Source organism: Neofelis nebulosa, chromosome 8 (assembly GCF_028018385.1).
Source record: "Neofelis nebulosa isolate mNeoNeb1 chromosome 8, mNeoNeb1.pri, whole genome shotgun sequence".
Classification (NCBI taxonomy): Eukaryota; Metazoa; Chordata; class Mammalia; order Carnivora; family Felidae; genus Neofelis; species Neofelis nebulosa.
The window spans coordinates 117,942,714-117,966,009 of record NC_080789.1 but is presented as its reverse complement, the minus strand read 5'-3'; the positions used below and the strand labels follow the sequence as shown (position 1 = coordinate 117,966,009).

Below are 23,296 nucleotides of genomic sequence, written 5' to 3'. Positions count from 1 at the left end.
GAGATCGTGACCTGAGCCGAAGTCGGACGCTTAACCAACTGAGCCACCCAGGCGCCCCAAGAAGGAGCTAAATTTAAACGGTCATTTTTATCTTTAGGGTTTTGACAAACAGAAGCAACTTAAACTGTTTGCAATTCCAACTTACCTACATAAGATACTACTAAAAAGTAAATTTTTATATTTTCTTTTACAAGAGATAATTCATGGAAATATAAATCATGCAAATATTTCAAAATATAACACATTTAAATTTCTTAGTGTTAGTTTTTTAATATACTTTTAATTACCTAGGGATAAGTTTTTGTTTTAGGTTACTTTGAAAGTATTTGTATAATAATCAGTTAGAGGTAAGGAAAGTAATGTTTTGAGACTACCTATGAGATCTCTCGTAATCCTTATCACATGAGAAAATGTCGACTGGTTATAGTAAATGGCATAACTGAAATTGAATCTACATTTAAATGATTCCAAAGCCTGTGTTCCATGTGCAATGGTGCTCATTTGGTAATGGTGAATATTACCATTTAATCGAATTAGATTCTTGTAATCCTTAAAGCTATTAATTCTTTTCTAGAATGTCCCGAAACCAAGTGTAGCAAAGCTACTGCATTCTTCTGGGCAATTCATGAAAAACAGTAAGCTATTGGAAGACTTGTATTATTCACTAATTCTTGACCATTCTTGTGTTATTCACTAATTTGAAGTTACAGATATTTTCATGTCCTCTTTTGTTTTCTACTAAGTGAGAGCAAAACGTGGCTCTGTGAAAGCAGAAGGTGGAACATTATCTGAGGACAATAATCCTGATTCTGAAAATGAAGATGTGGGTGAAACTCTTTCCAAACCACCAACCAGAGATTATGGCGATTCTCTTCCTATTTTTCCATCAGCTAAATCTCTTCTAAAACCTTCTCTCAAGACGTTAGCTGTCCTTGGTCTTCCAAAGGTGAGTTGTTTTGTTTTATTCCTCTCCTCCCGCCCCGCCCCCCCCCCCCCCCCCCCCCCCCCCCGCCCCATACCATCCTCTTGCTCCTTGTAATGATGAAAAGGATCTTAGGAAGAAATGGAAGTCCTCAAGATCATAATAGAAAACAGTGTAATGACAACAGAGAGGAAGGTACAGGATTGAGATTTATAAAGGTTGGTGGGAGTAAACAATTCTCAGGTATGCCTTTATGGAAGCAAAGAAATAGAAGGCAGCTGGAAAGAACAGCTAGATGCATATGAAGATGAGGAGGGAGATGAAGGGGAAGAATTCATTTCAGAGGGGTGAGATGAATTTAAAGTATGAAGAGTTGAGAGAAAGTATTATAAAAACACACCAGCAATGGTGGGATTAAGGGGGAGCAGATACTCTTTAAATTATAAAGCATGGGAGAAATTATTTTAAGTGCAAATTAAGAAAAAAAAAAAGCCAGGTAATAAAAATGCTTAGACTCTTCTGAATGACTTATAGCTGATTTTTGTGAAGAACTGGAAGAAATTTTTGCCCTTACATTTAAGTTTAATAAAGGTGATATCCTATATTTAGTTTAGCAAAACCTGTGTTTCTAAGGAATGCAAAGTGAAATCTGTTTTAGGCCATACCAGATTTATTGCGAATTTTCAGTTTTTGGCTATTGTCTTTCTTGGGGTTTCTAACTTAACTTACTGTGTGGTATAATCTTGGTATATTTTAGGTCTTTTTGAGTAGAAAGAGAGGAAATAAACGTTTATTCTTTTCATTAAATAAAATTTCTGGTTATGTAAATAAGGTTCTTTATCCATGAAATGAAAAACTAAATTTGAAGCTGCAACACTGAATTTGTTCTTTAGCTTATTTATTTATTTTGAGAGAGACAGCAAGCAGGGTAGGGGCAGGGAGAGAGGGGAGAGACAGAATCCCAAACAGCCTCTTCATTGTCAGCACAGAGCTCAACACATAACTCAGACTCACAAACTGCGAGATGTCGACCTGAGCCCAAATCAAGATGCTGAACTGCCTGAGCTACCCAGGTGCCACTTAAGCTGCAAACTCTTAAAGAAAAAAATATAAAACATGTTTTCTGCATTCTGATTTACCTTTTTTAATTTTAAATTTTCAAATGTTTATTTGAGAGAGAGAGAGAGAGAGGCAGAGAGAGAGAGAGACAGACAGACAGACAGAGAATCCTAAGCAGGCTCTGTGCTGCCAGTGTCGAGCCTGACACAGAGCTTGAATAACCTGAGCCAAAATCAAGTTGGACGCTTAACCAGCTGAGCCACCCAGGTGCCACTCTTTTTTTAATAGTATCTGCATAGAATAGACACATACACACATACCAAATGAATGAACTCAAAATGTATAAATTTTTGTCTAATATGAACTCTTTGTCATGATAGAATCATAAGACAGGAAAGGTTGCCACGAGAGTATACAAAATTCTTTCTAGAAGATGATTTTTACTTATTCGAATATCTCCAACAATAGATATAATGTCCTTCTGAATCTGTTCATACAGTTTTTGCTTTAAAATCAAGTTTGTCTGATGTAAGTATGGCTACTCCATCTTTCTTTTGACTTCTGGTAGCATGATAGGTGGTTCTCCAAAGCTTCACTGTCTTTTCTTTTACAAAAAAAATTTTTTTTAAGTTTATTTTTGACAGAGACAGAGTACAAGCATGAGCTGGGGAGGGACAGAGAGAGAGAGAGGGAGACACAGAATCCAAAGCAGGCTCCAGGCTCCAAGCTGTCAGCACAGAGCCTGATGCAGGGCTCCAACTCATGAACTGTGAGATCATGACCTGGGCTGAAGTCAAACGCTTAACCGACCGTGCCACCCAGCTGCCCCCCAAAGCTTCACTTTCAATCTGCAGGTGTCCTCAGGTCTAAAATCCGTCTCTTATAGACTGCATATAGATGGATCTTGGTTTTTTTTTTTTTATCCTTTCTGGTACCCTGTGTCTTTTGATTGGGGCATTTAGTCCATTTATATTTAGAGTGATTATTTTAAGATATGGAAGATACGGATTTAGTGTCATTGTGTTATCTGTAGGTTTCATGCTTGTGGTGAGGACTCTGGTCCTTTGTAGTCTGTGCTGCTTTCCACTCACAGAGTCCCCCTTAGGATCTCCTGCAGGGCTGGTTTAGTGGTCATGAGCCCCATTAGGTTTTGTCTGTCTGGGAAAGCCTTTCTCTCTCTTTCTATTCTAAATGACAGCCTTGCTGGGGAAAGGATTGTTAGCTGCATATGTTCCCATTCAGCGTATTGACTGTTTCCTACCACTCCCTTCTGCCCTGCCAAGTTTCGCTGGACAGGTCTGCTGCTACCCTTCTGTGTCTTCCCTTGTAAATTAAGATCTGTTGGTCCCTAGCTGCTTTCAGAATTCTCTTTATCTTTGCATTTTTCCACTTTCGCTATGACATGTCATGGTGTTGACCTAGTTTTGTTGATTTTGAAGGGAATTCTCTGTGCCACCAGGACTTGGATGCCTGTTTCCTTCCCCAGATGAGGGAAGTTCTCAGCTATAACTTGTTCAAATAAACCTTCTGCCCCTTTCTCTCACTCTTCTTCTTCTGGGACTCCTATGATGTGGATATTATTTCATCTCACTGAATCACTTAGGTCTCTAATACCTACCTCATGGTCTAGTAATTTCCTTTCTTTCCTTTCTCTGCTTCATCTTTGTCCATAATTGTATCTTCTATTTCACCTATTCTCTCTTCTGCTTCTCCCATCCTTGCTGTCACTGCATCTAGTTTATTTTGTATCTTGTTTACGGCATTTCTTTTTTTAATTTTTATTTTGTTAATTTTTTAAAATGTTTTTATTTATTTTTGAAGGAGAGAGAGAGAACATGAGCGGGGGAGGAGCAGAGAGAGGGAGACACAGAATCCGAAGCAGGCTCCAGGCTCTGAGATGTCAGCACAGAGCCTGATGCGGGGCTTGAACTCACCAACAGTGAGATCATGACCTGAGCCAAAGTCGGATGCTCAACCGACTGAGCCACCCAGGTGCCCCTTGTTTACAGCTTTCTTAATTCATCGTGACTATTCTTTAGGTCCTTGATCTCTGAAGCAGTAGATTCTCTGCTGACTTCTATGCTTTTTTTCAAGCCCAGCTATTAGTCTTATGGCTCTTATTCCAAATACTTGATCAGATATATTGTTTATATTTCATTTGAGCTATTCTCTGGCTCTCCTTTCTTCCTGGAATTTTTTTTGAGGAGAATTCTTCTGTTTTGTCATTTTGGCTAGTTTCCTGTCCTTTATGTGTCCCACACCTGCAAGTACTACTATATTAAAAAATGGTCATGCACTGTCCAGGGCCTGGCACTTGAGGAAGTGTTTTGGGAGTGTGTTGTGTGCACTCTTTTGTTGTGTCTTTGCCTGCTTTTCTCCCTACTTGGAGTAGTGGTTTGGACCTTCCACCAGGTGTGTTTTGATTTGTTTGTTGAAGTAACCCTGGAAAAAAGGAGAAGGGGGTGTTGAAGAAACCTTATCCCAAACAAAGAGAGGTATGACAGGGGTGGCAAAAAAGACCAGGCAGAGAATCAAAGAAACTACAGGGCTTAATCCAGAAAGAGAGAGAAGAAAATAAAGAAGGAGATACAGAAAAGGTGTGAAAGGAATAGAGTAAAATGCCCGCTTTTAAACAAACAAATAACCAAAACAGAGGAAAAAAGAAAAAATATATATAGTAAGATTTGACGTAAAGTCAAATCAGAGACTATGAGGCTGATTCCAAAGGGAGGAGAGGAAAGAGTAGAGGAGAAAGAAAAGGGAAAAGAGAAGGAAAGAAACCGAAAGAAAAGAGGGGTGCTTGGGTGGCTCATGTGGTTATATGTCCGACTCTTGATTTTGGCTCAGGTCATGATCTCACTGTTCGCGGGTTCGAGCCTCGCGTTAGGCTCTGCACTGACAGCATGGATCCTGCTTGGAATTCTCTCTCTCTCCCTTTCTCTGCACCTCTCCTGCTTGTTCACTCACTCTCCTCTCAAAATAAGGAAATAAATATTAAATAAAAAGAAAGAAAAGAAAAAAAGTAATTAAAGTAAAAAAAAACCAAACTAACATACATAACCACAGGACAGTTGTCTACTAGTGCCCGGGACTGGAGGCTGTGCTGGTCTGGAGGAAGGGCTGTCTGGTTCCATCAGTGTCAGTCTCACTACCTTAGAGAAGCAGTTACAAGGCCCAGAGGGGCGGGGTTTGGTGTAATGGGTCTGCCTCCACTGGGGCTCGTGTCCGTTCCCTGAAACCCCACCATGTTGGTGGGGAGAAAAATGGCGACACTCTAATCTCAACTCCCCACACGAGGTGCCTCAAACCTCACTGTTTAGGCTGTCCTCACAGAATAGCCTGGGGGGGCCGGCTTGCCTTGCTCCACAGTCTCCTATGCTTCCTGAGCACTCAGCTGGGATTCAAAACCTTAGAGGATCCCTGGTCCCCCAGACCTGGTTCTGGGGTAGTACCAGTCTGTCCAGGGGACAAAGGGCCTCCGGCTTGTGCCTGCAGGGTCTTTTTCCCTTGGTTGGGGGGTAATATACCCTCTTTCCACTGTACTCAAGGGAGGGGACTGTTCTCTACCAGTGTAGCCCTGAGATTGCTACCAAGCCTAGGGGTGGCTCCCTCCCCACCAGGCGTGGGAGGTGGCAGCTCTGGTCTAAAGTCTGGCAACCTTGAAAATTCTGATTTTTAGCTTCTAAGGCAGTTTTGCAAAGTAGAAATTGACTCTCTGGACCTCTCCTTGGTCCGTGGTTTGGAGAGGTTTTCTCTTATCCAAATACAATCCCACACTTCCCACAGCCTCTCTTTCTCTTCCGTTCGTTTTTCCACCGAAGGGCTTCCCCCACTCCATGCCTGTGTTGCCCATTTTATTTCTCCTAATTCGCATACACACACTTCTGTCCCACCAAGCTGTCTCTTTGCACCTGTGGAGATTTTTCTGTCACTGTGCAGCCTGTATTCCTGGTATTCCAAGTGCTCTGACCTCAATACTGCTGTGTTTGAGGGACAAGGGAAATTCTGATCCCCTTCCTCTGCCATCTTAACTCCTCCTTCCTCCTTTTATTTTCCTTTTCACAATTTCAGAGTTCTGTGTAGGTTTGCATTATTATATCAGTTCAATATGTTTTATAGATATTATGGGCTTTTCTTCCTCGAAATGTATTGATCTGAATTTTCTCTCTTTTTTTTTTAAGTTTATTCATTTATTATTTGGAGAGAGAGAGAGAGCACAAGTGGGGAGTAGCAGAGAGACAGGGAGAGAGAGATAATCCCAAGCAGGCCCTGCACTGTCAGTGCAGAACCAGATGGGGGGCTTGAACCCATGAACTGCGAGATCATGACCTGAGCTAAAATCAAGAGTCAGGTGTTAACTGACTGAGGCAATCAAGTGGCCCTAAAATTTTCTTTGGAAGTCCCCTGGGTACTTCAAATTTAATATGTCCTAGTTTAAAGACATTGTTTCTGACCCTTTCCCTTTCCTCTTTCCTGACTCTTTGTAATCTGCTCTGTCATTTGTTTTCCCTAGCCTAATAAATAGCAGCCCTGAAACAGGAAAAGTCCTGGACTCCGAACTTCCCTGAAACAACCACATCCAGTCACTCACCACATTCGATATTTTGTACCTGCTTACCATTTTTCATGTTATTCCTATAATTCACTCTCTCACCTATAATTTTGCAATACTCTTCTGGTTTTGCTTCCTTTATGTTCATCCTACATTGCTGTCAGAGTGACTTTTCTAAAATATACTCGTGACGATGTAATTCCTCTGCTTATTTAATGGATCCCCATTACCTGAAGGAGGAAACTCATGTTCTAGCATAACACTTGATCTTTTTATTTTTTGGTTTCGTCCTGATGTTCCAGTAATATCTATCTATCCCCTTCCCAATAACTCTGTTCCAGTTTTGCCATATTCCATAGGTGTTGTCACTTACTATATTATTTCATGCTTGATCCTTTGCTCATTCTAGAATGCCCTTCACACCCTCCCTGTGTACTTGTCTGTCTTTTAAGACACAGCCTTATCTTCCCAGAGTTTGCTGAGCTTCCCAAATGTAAGTGTTTTCTCCTTTGTGCGTTCACTGTGCGTTATTCACTTCACTTATAGAACTAGTGGATATTTTTCTGTCCTTACCTGTTTTCATGCATCTCTACCACTACTAGCCTATAGAACAGACTCTGTCTTTTATTTATATTTCCAGCTCCTCCCCGGATAGTGCCTATAATTTGACAGATATAGTATGTGTTTGTCTTTCTGAGTGGGTGAGTGCGTGACCAAATGAATTAATGTGATGTTTTTCTGAAGCTGGGTTTTTGTTTTGTGTTGTTTTTATAGGAAGGAACAGCAAAGTCAGCAATGGAAGCAAAGGAAGATGGTATTGGTATTATTGAAAATGTGCCACCAGAGCAAACAGTTAATGACAGTTTGACTTCTGGTGGAGTGCATAAAAATTACAGAAGTGGTAAGCTAGTGAATCTCTGTGAGTTGTTTTTCTATGATTAAATGCTAGTATGAAAAAAATCTGAAAGTATGTAGATCCAAATATATTATTCATTTTTCGTTAAGATATTTTTCTGTTGCTATCTTTATGTGTCTGTTGCTTTCTTTATAAGTATCCCAAGTACTACCACCTTTTTCTTCCTGAGAATCTTCAACTCCCTGAACATCCTTTCTGCTATTGCTTTTATTTTATTGAAATATTCATGAATGGAGATAGACTATGTGTTTAAAATTCATAGTAACACGTTTTCATTAATTCATCTGTATTTTATAGATATGATGTCAGCATTAGGATTAGGAGAAGAGGAAGATGTAGAATCACCTTCTGATCCTGAGGTACTGTCTTCTTATTATTTTTAAATATAAGCATTGAGTGATGTTAAAACATCAAAGAGATGCTTTGACTTTATTCTCTCATCTCTGCATTTGCCCATAGAAACCGTTTCCTTATATTTTTACCTATAATTGATAAAATAATTATGTGTTAATTATGACAATACAGTATAATACAGTTCTCTTGCAAACTTAATGAAAGTTGCTTAGTATTAGTACAGAAAACTAAGGCTTAGAGGGAATTAGTTTGGGTTTTGAAGTTAAGTTATCTAAACTAAAGAATTACTAAAGAAATACTCAACCTATGGCCAAATGTATGATTCTGTGGTGTATATGGATGTGTCAAACTCCTAATGACATCCAGAAAGAGTTTGGATTATGGTGTTTTACAACTTGAACCTTCAAAAGATAATGCCTGGGACTTGAAAATATTGTATTTGATTGCCAAGTAGATCTACAAGGAGCATTGGGATTATGATAACCACAGTTTGGTTTAGTGGTGCTTTAATAATAAAACCCTTTTTTGGATAGTTAAAATAACATTGTGGCACACGTATAGTAATATAAGTTAAGTAATGATGACCTATTCTAAGGTGATAACTAAGGATAGAGGTAAAAAGGGCCTGATCTCTTAGACACAGGCAGCTGCTGCATAATGCCGCAAGCACTGTATTTGAAGTCAAAAGACATGCTGTCATCTTGGTTCCATCACTTCCTAGCTGTGGGATCTTGGAAAAACTTGTTTAACTTGTTTCAATGTCAATGACCTCGTTCCTAAAGATGGTACTAATACTCGTCTCTTGGTTTTGTGTAATGAACAGATGTGGTAACGCTTTGAAAACTGTAAAGGGGGCTATAGAAATAGAAGACAAAATGATCACAGTGGTATTTAGTGACTTACTAAATATTGAGGATACTTTTTTTTTTTGAATCTTTATTTTTGAGAGGGGGGGTGAGGGGAAAGAAGATCCGATGCAGGCTCTGCACCGAGAACAGGGAGCCCAGTGCAAGACTTGAACTCATGAACTGTGAGATCATGACCTGAGCCAAAGTTGGGCGCCTAATTGACAAAGCCACCCAGGCTCTCCAAGAATACTTTTTTTATGTGAAGATGTCTGAAGGCCAATAAAATGGCAGTAGTGTCCAGAAGAGAATGGGAAAGTTAGAATGGGTTTTTGATTTTCTAATTTGGGCTGTGTTAAGTTTCAGTAATCTATTAGTAGAGACATCATATGTGTATACAGTCGACCCTTGAACAAGATGGGTTTGAACTGTGGGAGTCCACTTACATACAGATTTTTTTTCTATAAATACAGTACCATCCTGTAAATGTATTTTCTCTTCCTTACGATTTTTTTCTTTTTTTATTATTCATTTTGAGAAACAGAGAGAGAGAGGACAGAGCATGCGAGTAGAGGAAGAGGGATAGAGAATCTTAAGCAGGCTCCACACTGCCAGCACAGAGCCTTACATTGGGCTTGAACCCACGACCTGTAAGATCATGACCTGAGCCAGTCAAGAGCCTGACCCTTAACCGACAGCACCAGCCAGCACCGCTTCCTTACGATTTTCTTAATAACCTTTTCTTTAGTTTATAGTGTAAGAATACAGTATTTAAGGGGCGCCTGGGTGGCGCAGTCGGTTAAGCGTTCGACTTCAGCCAGGTCACGATCTCACAGTCCGTGAGTTCGAGCCCTGCGTCGGGCTCTGGGCTGATGGCTCGGAGCCTGGAGCCTGTTTTCGATTCTGTGTCTCCCTCTCTCTCTGCCCCTCCCCCATTCATGCTCTGTCTCTCTCTGTCCCAAAAATAAATAAAAAACGTTGAAAAAAAAATTTTTTTTAAAAATTAAAAAAAAAAAAAAAGAATACAGTATTTAATACATATAACATAGAAAACATGTGTTAATCGACTGTTTATATTACTGGTAAGGTCAGCATTTCGTTATAGTAACTCTGACCTTCCATGCTCAATTTACAGAGTTAATGGCTGAATGAGGATTAACAGGTAGATTAGAGGGTTTCTGCTTTAATATTCTGGTTTTTAATATATACTTTTCGATTTTTAAGTCTAATTGCTTTTGCTTTTATTTATTTTTAAAAAGTTTTTAACGTTTATTCATTTTTGAGTGACAGAGAGAGACACATTGTGAGTGGGGGAGGGGCAGAGAGAGAGGGAGACATAGAATCGGAAGCAGGATCCAGGCTCTGAGCTGTCAGCACAGAGCCCGACACGAGGCTTGAACTCACGAACCGTGAGATCATGATCTAAACCGAAGTTGGACACCCAACCGACTGAGCCACCCAGATGCCTCGTCTAATTGCTTTTAAAGTAGGAAATTCAGTAGATTAGTAGCTACGTTTTTGATATTTGTGGATTTTCAAGTGCATGGCCATCAGAGCCCTTAACCCTTCGTTTGTTCAAGGGTCAACAGTATAGTGATTTGGTACTTTTGAGATCTTCTCAATGAGATTATTGCAAATGTTTTGACCTTAATAAATTTGTCCTTATATACTGACTGTGTACCAAGCAGTTAGATACTGAGTGTACAAGTTGAGGGGTTAGGTTTTAGTGGTCGGAGCAGAAAAGTAAGTAAACAGCAATCCGTTATAAGTCAGTATAAATGCTTCCTAGAAAGAAAATGGAGAATGTTAGGTTAGAGAATATTGGGGGAGTTTGCAGTGAGGATGAGGATGAGAGTGGGAGTAGGAATTTTGGTAGTCAGAAAAGATCTGAGTGTGGCAGAAGCTGCCAAGTGAAAGATGAGACGGACCAGTCATGTGAAGATCTTGGCGAGGGACATTCTGGACAGAGACAACCACGGATCATCATTTTACTCTAATGTCTTAGAGTGACCAGGAAGTAGGAAGACCCACTCCATCATCATAATCATTGTTGTGTGTAGAAAAGAAAATGTGCATACTGAGATAAGTGCTTGGCACATTTCAGGTGATTAATAAAGAAATGTTCTTATACTTGCCTTTTAAAAGCTTAACAACACTTTTTGAAGAGTTTCATACCCATATCTAAAATTTTTTTACTATTAGTTAACCATAATTTTAAGAAAAGTTTTTCTTACTACTTTGCCATTCGATCCAACCCTTCTTTCATCAATAAAAATTTCAAGCCTTTGTTTACCTAAATGAAGCAGCAGCTGCAACAGTGTTTTGTTTATACTCAACATGATATACTCCAAAGTTTCTTATCATATTAGATATCAATTAACACTAAAACAAATGTCTGCCATTCTATTAGAAGCAGTTTAAATTTATAGCAAGTATACTTTTAAAGAATTTGTTTAAAAATTTTTTTTAATGTTTATTTATTTTTGAAAGACAGGGCACGTGAGTGGAGGAAGGGCAGAGAGAGAGGGAGACACAGAATCCAAAGCAGGCTCCAGGCTCTGAGCTGTCAGCACAGAGCCTGACGTGGGGCTCGAGCCCACGCATTGTGAGATCATGACCTGAGCTGAAGTCGGACGCTTAACCGACTGAGCCACCCAGGCGCCCCTGAAGAATTTATTTAAATACTTATTTTAAATGTCCTTTTATTTTGATTGGGAATGCAAAATAAGGTGTTTTGTTAGTTCCTTTTTGAAATGTGCATATAAGTCAGTCTTCTGTCTATGAAAGTATTCTGGCCTTCCATGTTCAGTTTACAGAGTCAATAGCCAAATGAAGATTAAAAGGTACACTTAATCAAGAGAGCATATATGAGGTTTTCTATTTAAATGTTTTGGTTTTCAATATGTTTTTCTTATTTGTAAGTCTGATTGTTATTAAAATCGGAAATTCAGATATTTTCTTAGAAAAGGATTAGGAAATCTTTACGCAACTCATTATTGATGCTAATTTTAACAGAGTATGTCTGAGAGTCCAAACAAATATGTTCCTCATTTATCTGGAGCTGCGGATCAGAAAGGGCAAAGTATATTAAATGGACAAGTAGAAGGTAAGAACTGTATTTTACTAAGAGGTCATTGGACAGAATGTTGATTTAAAACAGGAATACTGATATATTCTAATATCTAAAGAAAATCACCTATTAAATGCATAGTAAAGAGAAAGAGATGTGAAAAGGAGGTAAGTTGTATCTTATGTGGTGTCAGCAACAGATTAAATTGAGAGTGCCACCAAAGGAGCTAAATGACTAGTTCCCTTTCAAGATACTGTAAGACCTAAGGAACCTCAGGAAATAAGAAAAGAGCCAAAGAGGGAATGATGAGAACAGTGGAGACTACAGGGAATAAATGAAGGAAAGTAAGCAGGTGTTTATAGTGTTTCTACTGGAAGGTGGTAAATAAAATACACTAGTTCTTTAAAAGGAATAGCAGGCTATTTGAAATGTAGGAATACTGTAAGGTGAGCTTCCAGTACTAGAATTTGTCAGAGTAGCATACCAAAATTTTCCCACTCTTACTGTTATCCTCTTTGTTGGAAGACATTAAGGACTGACAGCTGATGATGCAGAGTTATGTCCTATCTACCATGGATGAACTTACGCATTTATAGTCAGCGATAAATGTACATACCTTAATGCCATATCAAATTGGAGGTACTTCATAAGAGAGTTATCATTTAGTGCAAAATAAGAGAATTGGAAGGAGGGTCAGTTAGGGAGACATCAAGGAAGCTATAGCTCTGATAAAAAGTTCCATTAGAAAGTTTATGACTGGGCGCCTAGGTGGCGCAGTCGGTTAAGCGTCCGACTTCAGCCAGGTCACGATCTCGCGGTCCGTGAGTTCGAGCCCCGCGTCAGGCTCTGGGCTGATGGCTCGGAGCCTGGAGCCTGTTTCCGAGTCTGTGTCTCCCTCTCTCTCTGCCCCTCCCCCGTTCATGCTCTGTCTCTCTCTGTCCCAAAAATAAATAAAAAAACGTTGAAAAAAAAAATTAAAAAAAAAAATAAATAAAAAATAAAAAAAAAGAAAGTTTATGACTTTTAGGGCGCCTGGGTGGCTCAGTTGGCTGAGTGTCCGACTTCAGCTCAGGTCATGATCTCAGTTCGTGGATTCAAGCCCCATGTCAGGCTCTGTGCTGACAGCTCAGAGCCTGAAGCCTGCTTCAGATTCTGTGTGTTTGTCTCTCTGCCTCTCCCCCGCTCATACTCTGTCTCTATCTGTGTCAAAGATATACATTAAAAACAAAATTTTTTGGAGGCACCTGAGTGGCTTGGTCGGTTGAGCGTCGGCCTCTGGGCTCAGGTTGTGATCTCGCGGTTCGTGAGTTCGGGCCCCGCATCAGGCTCTGTGCTGACAGCTTGGAGCCTGGAGCCTGCTTCGGATTCTGTGTCTCCACCCCCTCTCTCCGCCCCACCCCTGCTTGTGCTGTCTTTCAAAAATGAATAAACATTTTGGGGGAGTTGATAGTGGGTATAGAGGGTATAGATGTAAGATACTCCTGCTAAACAAAGAGGAAAAATGTGGTAGAGATAATCTATAACAAGAATATAAAAGTGGAACATTCAAGACCATAGATCCAGAAATTACTGTTGAGAAGGAGGACTAGTGAAGGGAAAGAGAGAGAAATGCATGGTGTGTTAGCTAGGAAATTTTGGAGTTGAGGAGGAAACTCGAGAGAATTCACGTTAGATGGCTGGAGTACATGTGCACTAAATCAGAAGATTAGATCACAGCTACTCCAAAGAATACTAAAAGCAAGTGGAGTTCTAGAATTGGGGTAAAACCTAGCCACTCATTTATCCACCTCAGATTTCTTAGACATCAAAGATACATGTTGCATTGGTATTCATTATTCAAATGAGATTAATTTGAATATGGAAGCATTGGCTGTTATTTTTTTAAGACAGCTAACATATGATAGCTATTTTTAAAAATTTTTTAATGTTTATTTGAGCGTGAGACAGAGGGCAAGCAGGGGAGGGGCAGAGAGAGGGAGGGAGACACAGAATCTGAAGCAGGCTCCAGGCTCTGAGCTGTCAGCACAGAGCCCAGTGCGGGGCTTGAACCCACAGACTATGAGATCATAACCTGAGTTGAAGTCGGATGCTCCACCGACTGAGTCACCTAGGTACCCCATGATATGATAGCTATTTCGTAAAAGACTTTTTTAAAGGCTTACATGATCTACCAAATCAAACTAATTTTGGAAACAAAAGAAGTGATAGGGTTAATTCCCTAAATGCTAAAATGGTTATTTTCAGTAAATATGATGCTGATTTTGAAACAGAAAAGATTTTTGGTATCTAAAAATTTTGTGGCAATTAATTTTATTTTTCCCTTTTGGTAATGATATTTCCATATTAAAAGCTTATTATACATTATTTCTTAGATGTGTTTTATATACCTTCTTGCATGAGTGGATCAAGAAACTTTAAGATGGCTAAACTAGAGGATACAAGAAATGTAGGCATACCAGTAACCCACATGGGTATGAACAAAAATGAATACTTTTATTAACTGTTATTCTACAAGTATATATCCAAGCTGATCAATTCAGTACACTTGCTCTGATGAGAAAGAAATTATGCATTCAACTGAACCGTCATCACAACTGTGTACTGACTAAATTACAGGACAAATTGAAGAACATGGTAAATACTTGTAGTATAATGGTATAAATGATTTTGCTGTACTGCACATTAAGGGTATGCTGTTGCATTCTGCTATTGGCTTCCACATTTATCCTCTCAGGGTCATGAATTGTTCCTCTAATTCAAGATTGCTTTTCTTTACATCAGTCAGCATGTTCACATTGGTACATGTGCACTTTTCTATTTTAGTTAGTCATTTGAAACATAATCTTAACTTTTGACATCCTAACTGCATGTTCTGTGGAGCCTATATTCCTATTTTTTCTTCAGTATGTATAATGTGTTCATATTTCTGTCTTGTCACTGTCTTAACCCACCTTCCTGTCCCCCCAAAAATAAAACACCAAAACCTAATGTAATCATTTTCAAAGCGAAGCATGAGGATTCTGCTCAGTACTAACTGCATGAATGTATACTTGGCTTTCATATTTACATATAATTGACTATTTGTCCCTTTTGCTTTTTAGATCCTCCTGAAAAATATCCTCACTTGAAGGTAAAACTTCTATATTTTTATCCTGAATTTTTAACTACAGACTGTGTGAGATGCATATTATGTCTTAATCATATTGTTTCAATACCCATTCAGCCTACCGTTGAAGTGGAAGATTCTTTTTCTGATAAAACAGTAGGAATGAAAGATATACAGACATCCAGATCAGGTAAATTTTACAATACAAATTTAACAGTGGAAAGAAGTACACTAAAATATTTGAAATGCTCTTATTCCTAATTTTTTTTGGTGGCATATTTAGTTGAAGGATTTGACATAAATAAGGTAGATGTCATTGTTGGTATCCATGTTTGAAGAAAAGATATTTACAAGCATAGGAAAAAGAGATTTAAAAAATATAAGCTTTAGTTCATGTTTCTTGTTTTATTTTGGAATCCTAAATATTCCTAATATTAATTATTAGACTCTTAGATTTTTCCAGTGTGCAAAATGCTTGTTTGAATTCTGACCTTTACCTAGAGTAAAGCTTCACTTGTTAACATGTCCATTGTGTTTTAACTTGATTTCATGTTATCTAAATAACATTTTAAGCCAAATATGTTCTGCTTAGCAGACTGTGTGTATTTGTGTATGTGTGTATGTATGTATGATGTCTTTGATTATTAAAAATGGGGGAAGTAATTATTTTTTATATTTAGTAGATACAATCTTTTAAAACAGTAATTCTGAAGCTTTTTGGCTTCATAGTCCTTTTATATCATTTAAAAATTATTGGGAATTCCAAAGAACTTCTGTTTAAGTGGGTTGCATATGTTGGTATTTACAATATTAAAAATTAAACCTGAAACATTTAAAATACAGGTATACACAGTCATATATTCTGTTAGCCATTAGACCTATGACCCTCAGTTGTGATACTATTGCATATCATATCTTTTTTTTTTTTTTTTTTTTAATTTTTGGGACAGAGAGAGACAGAGCATGAACGGGGGAGGGGCAGAGAGAGAGGGAGACACAGAATCGGAAACAGGCTCCAGGCTCCGAGCCATCGGCCCAGAGCCTGACGCGGGGCTCGAACTCACGGACCGCGAGATCGTGACCTGGCTGAAGTCGGATGCTTAACCGACTGCGCCACCCAGGCGCCCCTGCATATCATATCTTTAGAAGACTCCATTGTACACTTAATATGAAAATGAGAATGAAATGTCAAATAATATTTAGTATTATTGTGAAAATAGTTTTGACCTCTTGGACTGCCTGAATGGATAGATCTGGGACTCCAGGGATTTTCAGATGACACTGGAGAACTGTTTTAAACCATATACAGGGTTCATGGATGTGAAATGATAAAGGGGCCTTTGTGATGAAATGGACATTTAAGTTCCACTTCTGCATTTTCTTTCTTTCACTTGTCTTAAGAGGTTTAAATCAGACAATCTTGCTTTTTTAAAAAAAAAATATATTTTTGTTACATATTCATTTTCTGTCTCATGGCACTATTTTTTGGATCTAGTGTAGACTGAGACTTATCCTGTTTTTACATGGCAACAATTATGTCACTCAAGGCTTTTGTTTCCATATGAATTTATGTTTAGCCAAGGCTTAAAAATTGAATTCTGATGATATTGGTACATTGAGGAAAGACCATTTCATTGTGATTAAAGTAGTACCATTCATTAAAAGTTTTTTTAAAAACCCATGTCTTTAGAACACACAGTGCATATTTAAACATAAAATAAATGGTTAGACATAGATTTTGTTACTAAAATATTCATAACCTTGAGCAGTCTTAATTATTAATAAATAAAGCTTTTATGAGATACAGAATATGTAATAGAGTTGCTTGAATGAATCAAAGTATATAATGGTAGAGAATTAAAAAGAAAAAATGAGAGACTAGTTAAATTTATCTATGTGAATGTCAAATATAGGACATGTAAAATACAATAAGCTCTGAAGGAGTAGTAGTGTGTTTAGAGGGAGAGGAGGATATGGAACTGCTTCTCTGAGGAAAGAATTGATACAAATTAGTCAAGTATGTATTACTATTTACGTTCTAATAAATGAAACTTTGTTTTCAGATTTTTCGGATTGGGAGTCTACTAGTTTGACCTTCGGTAATGAGACTTGTCAAACATCCAAGAATTTGAAGGTTGATGATAAATGCACATTTGTATCACAACCAATGATCAAAAATCAGTCAGCATCCACAGATTCTGGACCGATAACCTTAATAGATAAAGAAAAGATTAATATTGGAACTGTGCTGCTGTTAGGTAATTGTACACTCCATGACCTGAGTGAATCACAGTTACCAGAAAACAGAGAGAGCAAAGAAGGTAATGAAGCATAGAGAATTCAACCTCTTCGTGGCTTCACCATAGTTGTGGTTTTTCGAAAATAATTTTGTGGCAAAATTTAATTTGTGTTTATTCTTTTTATGTAACCTACAACCAGAGTACTTTTAGCAATACATTTGCATTCTTCCTTTGACTAAAGCAACATACAGATAGCAAAGAGACATGGAGAAATTAATTTCTTTTAGGCTAGCATTTAGTGTACACTGGAGAATGGGTAGCAGGATTATATTTAGAACTTTCGGACTAGTTGGAAAAACTAGGTACAGATCCAAAGATTGACTACTCAAAACATAGTTTCTTAGCTTTATTTTTATAGCTCTAAATTCACAAGTATCGGTCATACTATAATCACTGTAACAAAAAAAAGCACCTTCCCAAACAAAATATTAAAATACTTCCTATATTTTCTATGATTTTATTCTAGTGTTGGCTTTCTCAATTGAATCACTGAGAATTTATCACATAGTATCATCTTCTCAGCTATGTACACATAGTCTGTCGCCTTGTTTTATTATTTTTAATGAATAAATAGTTCACAAGGAATATTGGTTTTAAAGAGTGCTGTATTATTTAAAAATAATATATGGAAAGCCAATTTTTTTTAAATAGTATCTTTAAAAATTTTTTTTAAATATTTTTATTTATTTTTGAGAGAGAGAGCATGAGCAGGGGAGGGGCAGAGAGAGAGGGAGACACAGAATCTGAAGCAGGTTCCAGGCCCTAAGCTGTCAGCACAGAGCCTGATGCGGGCGGGGCTCGACCTCATAGACTGAGATCATGACCTGAGCCGAAGTCGGACGCTCACCCGACTGAGCCACCCAGGCGCCCCTTGGAAAACCAATTTTAATTCTACTAAGATACTCAGTCTATTGATTAATGACATCTAATGTGTGTTCTACTTTATGTACCAGTGCCCCTTTTCAGTCATTTGATCAGGTCTGTACTAATAAATTGTACAATATTTTTTTCACCTCTGTAGTTTTCTTTTCTTTCTTGATTTCTAAAATTAACATGTATTCTCAAAAGATTTTGAGCTCTTTCTTAGAGTAGTGAGTATAGGCTATAAATCCAAAGTTATTTAATATACAGGTGACTTGTTTGCTGTTACTTCTTCATGAGCTTGGTAGATCCCAGAGGCAGGACTTTCAAAACAAAACACCTACACAGGCTTCTGTAACACATAGAAGGATATGAAATAGAAAAATTACAAAATAAATACAAGCAACTTAAACCAGTTCATATAGATCATTTCTTACTTGATGCCTTTTTATAAACTTATGAACAGAGTTAGTTCTCCAGGGACTGAAGATTGTGTGTTTATTCATTTAATACAGATTTAGTCTGTGCTGGGTCCTAATAATTTTATATCCTGAGTATTTCTGGAACCATTCTGTTAGTTTGGATGTGCATCATCTTTATTTTATATTACTGCCTTCTAATTCATCTCCCATCTTTTATTACTATGCCATTCAAATTCATCCTTCCCCACAGTATTTAGAGTGATTTGTCTCAAATGCAAAGAGGACCATGAGCTACTGTTGAAAACATATTTATGTCCAGGCATCTTAAAATTATATATAAGGCTCTCATAATCTAGACTTCTGCCTAACTCTCCATCTTTACACCTTTCTACTGTCTGCTTTTTTCTCTGGCATTCTGAACTGCTGGTGATGTCTTCCTCTTTGATCCCTGTATTTTGGACAAATAGTTACCCTGTCATGTGCTTCTCTCCCTGTCTTGCTAAGGCCTTGCATGCTCTCCCCTTTTTCTGCCTTCTAACACCTTTGAATCTCGCTAACCTCAATGTTGGAGTCTTAGCTCAGTCATTTCTCTCTTGAAAAGCCATTCCTGACACCTTTTACCTACATGTTTCGCTAAACCTAGGTGCTTAGTACTTAGTGGGAACTCTGTAAATAATTACTGCATAAAATAAATAAAGGCTGTTGACACAAAGATGATTTAAGAGATTATCCCATACAGTCTAGGAGCAAAAGTAGAAGATACGTAAAGAAATAATTTACAGTTCAGGTGGTGAAGATACACTAGAAAAATCTATAAAGTACTAAGGTAGCCCCAGAGAAAGAGACACCTATTTATCTGGGGAAAGATAGCCATTAACAAGGATGACTCTACATAGCAAGCAGTCTGAGTCCTAAAAGATGGGAAGAAAATTGTCAAATAGTGGAGGAAAACGTTTCAGGAATGTTTACTTATCAGGAACATACACCTATAGAAAGGGTATACACTGATAAAAGCATAAAAAGTAATAGTAATTTTGGAAACCATGAATAATGTTGTAGTTGAATCTTAGTGTGTTATTAAAGAGGTACTGTTACAAGTCTGTTGTGACTTTATATGTTTCTACTGTTTTTTAAAATTTTTGTTTTGTTTCTGATTGTTTTGTTCATTGATGTTAGGTGGATGGATTTGTGAATGAATCTTTGAGATGTTTGTATGCATTTAAGCTGGTGACATCTAGTATTTCCCAAATGGTTTGTTGAAGTTTTAGATAATTATAAGTATTTCTTAAAGAAGTAAATATTCAGGGGGCATCTGGGTGGCTCAGTCGGTTAAGCGACCGATTTCAGCTCAGGTCATGATCTCTTGGTTTGTGAGTGCAAGCCCCACGTCAGGATCTGTGCTGACAGCTCAGAGCCTGGAGCCCATTTCGGATTCTGTGTCTCCCTCTTTCTCTGCCCCTCCCCTGCTCATGCTCTGTCTCTCTTTCCTTCAAAAATAAATAAACATTAGAAAAGAATTAAAAAAAAAAAGTAAATATTCAGGTAAAGATTAATTTAAGCTTTCAATTGATAAAATGTTATTTTCTATTTTTATGAAGGTTATAGCTTTTATCTAACCATTCTGAGTAATTCATTTTAACTAAATGTATATATTTGTCAGCAGACCTAGACTTAGAATTAACATCAGTGGAAGAGCGAGAAAGGCTTGATGGAAGTGAAAATAACCACCCACAGGTATGTAAAACGTTAAATTTCCGATTTTATATTGTTTTCCTTGCTTTGATAATGTGATACAGTTCAAGTGAAATTATCTTTTGGAAGGCAGCTATGCTCACCACTATACCACCAACGCTGCACGGCTGAAATTATCTTTTGAATGAGCATTTGAAGTTGATAGATTATAACTTAGTATTTAGTTTTTATAAAATTTTATAAGTTACAAAACTCAAAATATTGTTAGAATTTATAGTAACTTATAGCTAAACTTTATCCTTGGAATTGAGGCAAAAAAAAAAAAAATTCCTGAATTTTGTTTGCTTCTTCCATTATTGTAACTTCCTTACATGATAAAGAAGGTAGCATCAAATATTGAATCATATGTTTAAGCAGTTGAAATTATGAGCAATATAACAATGATGACCACTGACTTAGATTCATGTAGAAGGAGTAATTATTTTCAGTGGTTCAAAATGTGCAGTTTCATCTTGCCAGTCACTAATGCCAAGATTAAAGATTATATTCCAACTTTGGTCTCTTTGTAGTTGACTTCGGAGAATGGGGTCATAAAATGAACACAACTGCCTATTGTAGAATCACACCTTATAGGATGGGTTATACACAATAGGTTTTTAAGTTATTTCAGCATAGGAGCTCAGTAAGTATTATTAACAGTTTTCTTATCCACTCTCAGTGGACATTACAATATATCAGAGCTGGGTACAAGTAGATAATCTGTATTGATTTACACCACCATTATAGTATACAATTTGAATTTTCTTTCTCATTGATATTAATTGATTTTGGCTGCTAATAATTTTAAGTTTGTCTATTCTCTAGTTATTAGTCTTTAAAAAAATACTCAAATGCACTTTAGGGCTCATTATTTAAGGGATGGTAAGGTAAAATGTTTTTGAAGTTTGCAACATTAAAAGTCATCTAATTTATTTTTTGGTAGATTTAACATGTAATGAATTGTTTAGTTCAAAAAACTGACAAAATTAAGTTTATGAGTTCATGTTTTTCTTCTGTCTTAGGCTAAGGCAAGTTATTTTTCACTTCTTACAGGAAGTTACAATCCAGTGACTTGGGAACAGCTAAACATAGATTAAAAAATTTAACAGTTAAATTTTGATTATTTTCTAATTTTTCTTTGTCCATACTTGATTACTTAAGGATAAGGTTATTTTACAAACATGTATCCCGGCAGAAAAGACATCTGAAAATCAAAACAAGGAAATTAACTGTCCGTTTTTGCATCTGCAAAAAATGACTCAAGAACCAGAAATGAATAAGGAATGTGATAGAGAGCATGATATATCTGTATATTCAGGACGTGCTTCTATGCAAAACTTGGAGGAAATGTGGATCAAACAAGGCAAATTAGAGTGGAAAAATAGCTAAAAACTCATTACCAGTGAGTTAAAGCAGAAGTTTGGTGAAATTTGTTAACAGTACAGAATTCCTACTTATCTTGAAGAAAAACCACCACATGGTCACTCTAAAGAAGGAGCCAACTTAAAGGAAATACCTTCTAATTGGACAAATAATGTTCCTCAAAAAAATAAAAATAGATCTGCCCTATAACCCAGCAATAGCACTGCTAGGAATTTACTTGATTGTGAGGAAGAAGATGCATTTGGAGTGTCTGTCTCAATAGTATTTCAGGCATTTCCTGAACAAAAAGAGACTAGTCTTGAAAATGTCATTCTCTCTCATTCATACTCTGGGTCCCCAGAATATGCTTGCCAGTCATCTTCTACGCTTTTTTTTAAATGAAAGTAAATCATCAGGGAAATACAAATCAAAACCACACTGAGAGATCACCTCACCCCAGTCAGAGTGGCTAAAATGAACAAATCAGGAGACTATAGATGCTGGGGAGGGTATGGAGAAACAAGAACCCTCTTGCACCGTTGGTGGGAATGCAAACTGGTGCTGCCACTCTGGAAAACAGCGTGGAGGTTCCTCAAAAAATTAAAAATAGACCTACCCCATGACCCAGCAATAGCACTGCTAGGAATTTACCCAAGGGATACAGGAGTGCTGATGTGTAGGGGCACGTGTACCCCAGTGTTTATAGCAGCACTTTCAACAATCGCCAAATTATGGTAAGAGCCTAAATGTCCATCAGCTGACGAATGGATAAAGAAATTGTGGTTTATATACACAATGGAATACTACTTGGCAATGAGAAAGAATGAAATATGGCCCTTTGTAGCAACGTGGATGAACTGGAGAGTGTTATGCTAAGTGAAATAAGTCATACAGAGAAAGACAGATACTATATATTTTCACACTTCTGTGGATCCTGAGAAACTTAACAGAAGCCCATGGGGGAGGGGAAGGAAAAAAAAAAAACATTTTAGGGAGAGAGCCAAACCATAAGAGACTCTTAGAAACTGAGAATACACTGAGGGTTGATGGGGGGTGGGAGGGAGGGGGGGGGTGGGTGATGGGCATTGAGGAGGGCACCTGTTGGGATGAGCACTGGGCGTGGTATGGAAACCAATTTGACAATAAATTTCATATTAAAAAAAAGTAAATCAGACTATGAAGATGAGAACAAACCAGACATTGAGCATCTTTTTAACAACAATGAGAATTTTTATAATGATGTAGAAAATAAAAAAGCAAGGAACCCACTAGTTACATTTAAAGTGAAAGAAGGCCAAGAGTTTGACATGCAAATGGCAAAAAATACGGACCAAAATACCACCGACTGTAAATTAGACATTGGACATATACCTCACTCTAGTGATTCAGAGAGCCTTTTTGGTTTGTGGCTTGCCTGCTCCGATGTGATGAAACATGTGCTTCAAACAAAAAGGCATGATATTTCTGCTGTCACAAACACAAGAAAACAAAACCAATACAAGACTTTTTCCAGAAGCCATTATATGCAGATAATGACAGTACTTATAACTATAAAAGTGTTGAGTCTGAATTAGAAATTGAGTTCTTCTTCACCATCTAGTTTTCCAGCATCTAAAGTATATCTAAGTGAAGAATTACATCAAGATATGCAAAGGTTTAAGAATGAGATAGGCATGTCACAAGTAGAGTTCCTGGCTTTGGAAAAAGAGAAAGTTCAACTTCCAAAAGAGATAGAGGTCCCCCTTGCTGTTACTCTTGTTTTTTCTTTTTAGCAATTATCCGATCCATTCTGATTT

The 23,296-nt window shown here is 37.5% G+C and overlaps 1 protein-coding gene and 1 pseudogene across 10 annotated transcripts in view; both read left to right on the top strand.

Moving 5' to 3' along the window:
* The window catches only part of ANKRD26 (ankyrin repeat domain containing 26), a 111,291-nt gene that overhangs the window by 39,457 nt on the left and 48,538 nt on the right, over window positions 1-23,296 (top strand). For 8 of the 10 annotated variants that reach the window (XM_058681631.1, XM_058681625.1, XM_058681622.1 and 5 more), the window contains 10 exons: window positions 575-635; window positions 744-946; window positions 7,308-7,434; window positions 7,747-7,808; window positions 11,664-11,754; window positions 14,091-14,189; window positions 14,820-14,848; window positions 14,942-15,014; window positions 16,888-17,145; window positions 20,068-20,141. In XM_058681631.1, coding sequence (XP_058537614.1) covers window positions 575-635; window positions 744-946; window positions 7,308-7,434; window positions 7,747-7,808; window positions 11,664-11,754; window positions 14,091-14,189; window positions 14,820-14,848; window positions 14,942-15,014; window positions 16,888-17,145; window positions 20,068-20,141 — 1,077 coding nt within the window. The remainder of the gene's footprint in view (window positions 1-574; window positions 636-743; window positions 947-7,307; window positions 7,435-7,746; window positions 7,809-11,663; window positions 11,755-14,090; window positions 14,190-14,819; window positions 14,849-14,941; window positions 15,015-16,887; window positions 17,146-20,067; window positions 20,142-23,296) is intronic. The other 2 variants (XM_058681624.1, XM_058681627.1) reach the window with 2 other exon arrangements.
* LOC131483466 (putative coiled-coil domain-containing protein 144B) lies at window positions 20,149-23,197 on the top strand (annotated as a pseudogene).